Genomic DNA, 8,120 nt, shown 5'->3' with positions numbered 1-8,120 from the left:
CGCTGCGTCCCCCGGAATAAATGGAAAACGTGCTCAGTGCCACGGTCCCTTAGACGATGAAGGCAGCGTCTTCAGTGGGTTAATCCTGAGCTGCACACAGTTAAACCCCCCGGCTGCTGAACCCTGCAGAGGTCAAGACCCGCTGTGGAATAAAGGGTTGCCAGGTCAGCTCGTCCAGCCGCATGCGCACTCAGAAGAGGCCTCAGCGTGTTGGTTAGAAGCACACATGCAGACGTCAGAGCTGCTGGAGCGCCCGTTCCCGTCAGCGCCTCAGGTTTCTCAATGGCTGTAACGAGGATTTAGAGCTAGGAAGGTGAGGAGGAGGTCAGTGGAATAAAGGCAGCTCCAGGATTTACCTTCGCTCGGTCGCCATGCCGACACGTCTGCCTCACTCATAGCGGCCTGGAGACGCTCATTATATCAGCGGAGCAGAAAAGAGCCCCAGACTGGGAATCAACAATTGCAGAATAAAGCACAGTTAGTGTGGAGGCTGTTTTCTGGCTGCCAACGCTGAGATGGTGACGATGCCACATATCATAGCGCTGCCCGCAGCCTATGATACAGCCAATATGGCCTTAAATTAGTCAGCAGGCGCGTTATATAAAGGTCCACAGCCCGTCCTCTGGAGGTCCCGCGTTACCGCCGCCCCTCTGCACAATCGCCCAGCCGAGGGGAAGCGTCAGTCTGACGCGGGGGCCGAGCTCCGGGCGGCGGCGGGAGCACGCGCAGGTTCCGAGAGGAGGTCGGGGACGTGGATGCGGATGCCTCAACAGAGGGGGGGGGGGTCGTCACTTTAACTGACTAAATCTGCCCTCAGATCAGACGCGCTGAGGACCCCCCGCATGGCGTTAGGCATCACACAGGCAGATAATCCGTCCCCAAGTCTGTCATTTGATGTCGCACCCCCAGACTCGTGTGTTCTGGCACCACCACACATGCACAGCATATACTGGGGGGGGCTTTTTAGGGGTTTTGGGGAGAGTGAGGGATTAGTGGTTTAGTAGGACACTGACCAGATGTTCCCACAGACGCTGCGCATCAGGCTTGTCCTTATCAATAACAGCGCTTGATTTGACTAGAGTGAAAGCTTTGGCATTAAGTGCTCTCTCCTCCTTTCTGCAGTAATGGCCCTGCTAATGTTTCTGAAAGAGGCCTTTTCATTTATGGAACAATCTAATACACCGAAGCTTCAAGATTCATCTGCGCCATAACTGTTTGCAGGGTCCTTTCAGCATTTATGGTCGGAAGCGTGATTCAGATAGTAATATAAATCAGCGGACACTTTAAAAGCAGGTCGGCCACGTACGCTGGAGCATGTAAATGGAAGTGGCAGCACCAGAGAACGGGCCCGGGCGCAGGAAGGAAGGGGCTCCACTCGAATTAATCTCCGCTCGCTGGACGGCCCAGTAAAGCAGCACGGCCCATTTTTGGGAGCGAGGAGCCATCTCCTTGGTGAGCGCCATGGCAACAGGCGACGGGGGCCCCCGCTCCCAGCGCTGTCCTTTCCGAGCGCCGTGCCAGAAGTGGCAGGCCAGGTTTATTGTTGTGTGGCGTTCCTCTCTCTCTCTCGCTCTCGCTCGCCCATGCTTCTGTCGCCCTTTTTCACGTCCCGCCTGACATTGTCCTGGCCTCGTTCGCCGCGGAGCCTGTGAGAAGACTGCAGAGGGAGAACGTTGCCAGACGACGCGGCGGCGGCGCATGAGGCGAGCGACGCGACGCGGCATCGAACCCAAACACGCTCATAGTTTGCGCAGCATATTATTTGAACTAACCTTTAATGTTTGAGTAGTAAGAATTGAATCCGTGGTTTTGTATTTGGATTAATTCTTATCGACTTTTTCATTCATCCATAGGGTTGTGGGAGAGGTCGTTTGTGTTATTGCTATTTCCAGTCTCGGGACTTAAAATAAAACTGTCTCCTTGTGTATTCCCAAATGTTCCCAGAAATACTACACCGGACTTTACCCCCAAACACCAGCAGGCCATGAGGTGTGGTCTCAGGGTTTATTACATTCAGGACAGTGATTATAGGACTTTTAGAAGCGGCAGGTCATCCAGTACAGTAGTCACTAAAAATACCATCACTTAAAGGTTATTAAAAGACACGTCCACGTCACAAAACACATGCTGAATAATTCACTGCATCTCATGCTCCCGTCTTTTCCCTGGTTGGCGGACACATGCGCCCGGTGACGCTCGGCCCGTTAACGCAGAGCGCCCCCTTGTGGACACACAGGGAAGCCCACCCACGGTGGACAAACGTTATGGCTGTGATGATCCATTACGAGATTAAAGGACACAAAGACAAACTAAGCTAAGTGCACAGTGTCCACCTGATCCCCCCCCCTAACGGGACCTCATGAATGGCTCCAACCAGGACAGGTAGCGCGACACCTTCTGGAAGAGGTAGCCCTTGCTGCACTCGGCCCCCGGGGGCTGACTCACCACCCCGGTGAGGAAGAACACCTCCCGGTAGAGGGTGAGCAGGGGGCTGCCGGAGCTCATGGTGCAGTCGGCGTTGGCCCGGGGGGCGGTGCAGCCCATCTTGTTGGTCACCATGTTGGGGTGGGCCTCCAGGCAGTCGGGCAGCCGGCGGTACTCCAGCGCGTTGAGGCCGAGCGGGCCCTGGAAGGCGAGCGCCGGGCCGGGCTCCTTCCAGCCGGTGACCACGGCGGGGAGCTCGCCCGCCGTCAGCACGCTCTCGGCGAAGTCCCGCTCGGGCAGACAGGCGGCGACCACGTTGCTCTTGAAGGCTACGGGGTCGCGCAGCTCCAGCACGGCCAGGTCGTTCTCGGGGCGGCCCTCCACGTAGCGCGGGTGCACGTGGATCAGCTTGACGTACAGCGTCTGCTCGCCGTCGTCGGTGCCGGCGCTGCGTTTGCCTGAGGGGACACGAAGACCTCCGGGCTGATGATGCTTCACGATCACTCCTGTAACGTAATGTCATGTAAAAAAAAAACGCTACTTACCCACGACCACGTTGAAGGAGCTGTATTTTTTGGCACACTGCGCCGAGGTCAGCACCACGTTCTCCTTCAGGATCACCCCGCTGCAGAAACCTGCAGACTCCGAGCTCTTCAGGAGAGCCTGAAAGCACCACGACGGAGCCCGTGAATACGCCGCGCGGCGAGATCCCAGCCGCTGCGTGGGAGCACGAGCGCCTTTACCTGCCAGGGACACTCTGAGAACAAACAGGCCAGTCCCTCGAAGCTGCTGCGGGCGTTGCTCGCCTGCCGGTCGTCCCACTGCCTCAGGCTGCTCACTTTACCGCACGGAGAGGCGACTGCGGGAACAGCGAGACACGGGTCAGGTCTGCGTTCTCACGCCACCCCCCCCCCCCCCCCCCCCTCCCTCGCTGCCGCGGAGGCCGAGCGGCCGGGCGCACCTGCGGGCACACACTTGTCCTTGTCGGCGCGGCTCAGCTTCCAGCCGCGGGCGCACGAGCACTCGTAGGACACGTAGCCCGGTTTGCAGAACTGGGAGCAGCCTTTGTTCTTCTCCAGGGGGCACAGAGTCTGATCTGCGTCGCGGAAACAGACGGAGGCGTGAGAGGGGGCCGCGACAACGGGGAGCGCGCGGGGGGGCGGTCCCGCCTCACCTTTCTCGCAGTGGACCCCCGTGAAGCCCGACTTGCACACGCAGTCGTATCCTCCCACGCTGTCCGAGCACAGGGCCCCATTCTTGCAGGGGTTTTCTGCACACTGGTCTCCGTCTGAGCACAAACAGGAAGTCTGAGAGGCTCTAATGTGCTGCTAATGACCGCACGGTGATGGGAAGACGGCACTCACCCACGTAGACGGACCAGAAGATATCCTGCAGGAGGGAGCGCATGTTAGAGGCAGGTTTGGAGCGGGGACAGTGTGAGTGTGGACGCGGCTCACCGTGCGGTACGAGTCCTGGAAGAAGCGCCGGGCCTCGTCGTAGGTGCACACCTTCTCCATGCAGGCCTGCTCCAGGCTGGAGGCCGCCGCCGGGCCGCCGCCGTCGATGCTCCTCCTGTGGCGCGCGATCACGGCGCTGGCGCGCTGCTTGTCCAGGAACACTGAAAGCACAGCGAGCGGTTGGCGGGTTGGAGGCCGAGCTCAGCGCTCCTCGAGCAGCGCCTCGAGCAGCGCCTCGAGCAGCTCCTCGAGCAGCGCCTCTCACCTGTCTCGCGGGGCGGGACCGCCGCTACAGCGCCGGCCAGCAGACACAGCAGAGCGGCGGGGGGGGCGGTTGAGGGGAGCATGGTGGCGCCGGAGCGTGAGCCGGATGTAGGGGAACGCCTGGAAAAGGAGAGGGAGTGTGTGTCAGAGAGCAGAAAGAGTCTGAGAGATGGACGTGAGTGACATATGACCCAATATGTCAATTTGCGTGAACTGCTGTTTATGATGATGAATGACCTTGATCTTTGGGAAACCACGTCCATATCGCTGTTGTTCGTTTAATGGGCCTCAGTGTGTGTGTGTGTGTGTGTGTGTGTGTGTGTGTGTGTGTGTGTGTGTGTGTGTGTTCACCTCCGCCTTTCTCCCGTTCAGACGTTGTGGCTGTTTACATTAGTCTTAATGGGAATCTGATGAACTGCTACAGATGTGTGTGTATTATGTCCACAACCCAGTAGAGCAGCTTTATGGCCTAATTTCAATTTAATGACCTCCTCGCTAATGACTGCATTCATCAACAGAGCCACCGGATGCTGGATACATACATGTTACAATGTATCAATTCTGCAAGTAAATATTAAAGATCAGATTGATTATTTCTCAATCAATAAAATGGGCTCTAACTACACAGTGGATCTAAAAGCTATATTAATAATAATACAATACATCATATGACCCAAATGTGAATAAATCTTTATTATGATCATGTTAATTTAACTTGTAAATAATGTATCAGAACTGATGACCTCATTGTATCTGACTGTAGCTGTGACATCATCAGGCCTACAATGCCTGTTTATTTAACTATAGGATTTAACTAAACTAACTATGACATAATGTGTTTTAATGTTGTCATTGACTGGCGGTGAATGTTGCATAGAGCCTGCGTCCGCTTCTGCTGCCTGTAGCTTTGTAGCATTAGCTCATGCTGTCAGAAAACAAAGACGGAGCCAGGTCGGATGCAGCTGCTGTAATAAACCACGTCCCGCTTTATTCGTGGCGTTGTTACACGTTATTATTACGGATTTTATTACGGATTATTCGCGGATCCGTCACCGTTTCAGGGCGGATCGGCTGCGCACTACAGCGAGGGTCCAAGTAACGGTACAACAGCAACTCAAACAGCCGCTGAGCTGAAGTGACGCTCGGTACCTACCGGTCCAGACGGAATCGGGTCACCGGACTTCAAGCGTTGGACCAGAATCCCGCGGCAGCTTCCTGTGCGGTTCGGGCCTCTCGATCCAAAACAAGAGATGACGACCAGGTCGAAGCCTGCCCACTGTCCTTGCTCAGTGTTTACTGCATGTGTCCGCTGTAATGACAAAGACCCGCCTCCAGGGGGCGCTGTAGAACAAGCCCGACAGTCAGCCCGCAGTACAAACGTTGGCCTGAAGGAGCAGAGGGAGGCTGAATTTAAACGAATGTGTCAATAAAATTAACATTAACACCAAATTTTAACAAAACATTGATAAATCTTAAAAAATAAAATATTGTTGGGTCATAACATGTTTAATCACCATCAGTTAATATTTATGGCTGCATTTACACATGGGAGAAAAACCAGAGCAAACTCACACCTGGCCCAGTCAATAAACGTGATCTGCAGCAACACAATGTCTGTGACAACAGTGGACAGACAGACTGGGGCGTCGCACAACAAGTGGAAAGCAGAATATTTACAGCTAAAATAAACGGCCAGTGATTCTTACTGTAAAATATTAAAGTCATTAAGGAAGAGATACAACCTTGATTTTGAGCTGTTGCATATTTAATGTCCACGCCGCTCGAACTGGGTCACTGAGGCTACGCCTCCAAACGCTTGTCCTTAGTGGCCTCATTTCAATGGGATTGTTTGTGAGAGCAATGTAATTTGCAGACAGGGCCGTGGGGCTTTTCGCCTCAGCTGTAGCCGTGTTAAATGTCTCCATTTCCCAGGTCCAATAACAGCGGTATTACACGAGCCTGTCCCAACCAGCTGCTGCTGGACAGGGGACGGGCCGGTCCAGGGACTCACACCAGAACCGGGGGGGGGGCAGCCTGCCTCGGCCTGCAGAGCTGCAGCTACGTGTGTAAATGATGTGGATGGAGATGATTTCCCCCGTGGACGTGGTCCGAGGTGAAATCAGCAGCTCTTGGGGGGACGTTCACGTGTCCCGTCACCCGTCCAGCTCCTGCTCTCGGTTATGTTTTATTCAGCGCCCCGCCCCGGTGCCGCCTCACCCTCTCTCCCTCGCGCTCGCCCTCGCTCCACTCCTCTCATTACTCTTCAGTGCCAGCTCCAAATTGGAGTGGAGCAGGAAGAAAAGAGCAGCGCGGCGCTCACGTGTGTCCTCGCTGACCCATTCCTCTTCAAACACCACATGCATCCATATTTAATGCCTCCGGATACGTTATAATGGATTCAACAGACTTCCTACATGTTGCTGGCCTGATCATGCTTGCTGGGCCCTGATATTAGCTTAGCATAGGAGGATGCTAAGCTAATATCAGAGTCATGCGGCGTTCCTAGGACCCAGAGGAACATTTGAGGCTTGCTTGATTTTTCATCTGGTGTCATTTTCGGGTCAAAAACAAAATTAGCCCAGTTCTGTGGGTTTGCAAACATGTGCGGAAGCGTTGGCGCTGCAGCTGTGCTTTGTGTCTGGGGTTCCTTTGCAAGAAATACTATTAACAGCTGCGAGAAGAGCAGAGTCAGAGACCGACGCCAGGCGTAAATGTCAACATGCACATCTGCAAATCTGCAAATCGGCGGCGTCCGAACACCAACGACACGCGCGCGTGCGTGCTTGTAACACGGCGGGGTGACACCCCAGAGACGGAGCGTGATGATGATGATGTAATGCCTTCATATTGACGCGCTGACGTGCACGCGCCGCCCCGGCCGCTGACCCGGCGCCCGCGTGCCGGTACGACGCCGCCGTGCTCCGCGCTGGTCCGGCTCCTGTAAACAGCGTCCGAGCGCCGCAAGACTGCGTGTAATCGAGTTTGCGCGACAAGGATCAATGATGATGTGGCAGTAAGTACTGTAGGAGGCGGGCAGCGCCCCCGTGGGGGCCTTTCACGTCCACGCCCGCTCCTCGTGAAGGATCACCTTCCTCCGTGCCACATGTCTCTGTGATCAGTTCCCGTCAGCGGCCATATTTTATTCAACACTTAATCGCGGTGCTCCCCGCGCCGCGTCCCCCGCAGCTCATTTGTTCCACGCGTGGACGACGGAGCGCGCGACTTCCCTCCTGCATCTAATTCCAGTAATATCCGGCAGAAGCAGGGCGGCCATTACGGGGCCGCGGCGTAATTAATTCCTCCTTTTACGCCGTGCGCTCTGTCTGACGGGTGGAGGAGGTTCAAGACGCCGTGAATGAAGCAGAGGAGCTTTTAAGACGCTCTTTTGTGATCCCTGGGTTTTCACAGACGCGGTGACTCACGGGCTCCGCTCTCCCATAAAACCCCTCTTTCGTTCTCACTTCCTTTAGTGCCGCTCTTTAATCTCGTCTGCCTCCAGGTTTCTTCCAGCGGTGTCTCGCTCAGACCCCGGAGCGGATCGGAGCGCGGCGCCGTTCGCTCAGACCCGCGTGGGCCCAGGTGTCGCTGGGCAGCGCGCGCGGGCCCGGCTGACGGCTCGCTAAGCGCACACCGGGTTTCAGTGCGCGCGTGCAGAACCCCGTCCATGAGTTGTGGTGGGAATGATTCACCTTCACAAAACCAGACTACAGGCAGTGAAAAAGGTTCTAACACGGAGACGTCACAGAGCTAAGAGTCCGGTTGGGAGCCTCTGGTTTTGTCTTATGTGGATATGGTTGTGAGGTTCTGGTTCTGGTTCTTGTAACGGAGACATTTCAGAGTTCCTTCAGCTCTGGCTCAGGGAGGATCTGATTACGTTTCGGTGGTCGGACTCCAAAGGCCACTGTGGCTTCACATCTGTGCGGCTCCTCCAAGCGCCCGGCGGGGATTTTATTACGCGTGTCACAAATGTCACGC

At 55.5% G+C, this 8,120-nt stretch overlaps 1 protein-coding gene across 1 annotated transcript; it reads right to left on the bottom strand.

The window, feature by feature from the left end:
- Positions 1-1,990: 1,990 nt before the first annotated feature.
- On the bottom strand, positions 1,991-5,505 carry proza (protein Z, vitamin K-dependent plasma glycoprotein a). Its single transcript, XM_029158017.3, has 9 exons — positions 5,299-5,505; positions 4,147-4,265; positions 3,882-4,042; positions 3,789-3,813; positions 3,599-3,712; positions 3,386-3,520; positions 3,168-3,283; positions 2,970-3,087; positions 1,991-2,882 (listed from the first exon to the last, which is right to left on the bottom strand). Exons 2-9 carry the CDS (start codon positions 4,226-4,228, stop codon positions 2,347-2,349), a joined length of 1,287 nt encoding a protein of 428 aa, XP_029013850.1. The 5' UTR covers positions 4,229-4,265; positions 5,299-5,505; the 3' UTR covers positions 1,991-2,346.
- Positions 5,506-8,120: the final 2,615 nt, after the last annotated feature.

Source organism: Betta splendens, chromosome 8 (genome assembly GCF_900634795.4).
Source record: "Betta splendens chromosome 8, fBetSpl5.4, whole genome shotgun sequence".
Classification (NCBI taxonomy): Eukaryota; Metazoa; Chordata; class Actinopteri; order Anabantiformes; family Osphronemidae; genus Betta; species Betta splendens.
The sequence above is the reverse complement of the archived record's forward strand: the minus strand, read 5'-3'. Positions and strand labels throughout refer to the sequence as shown.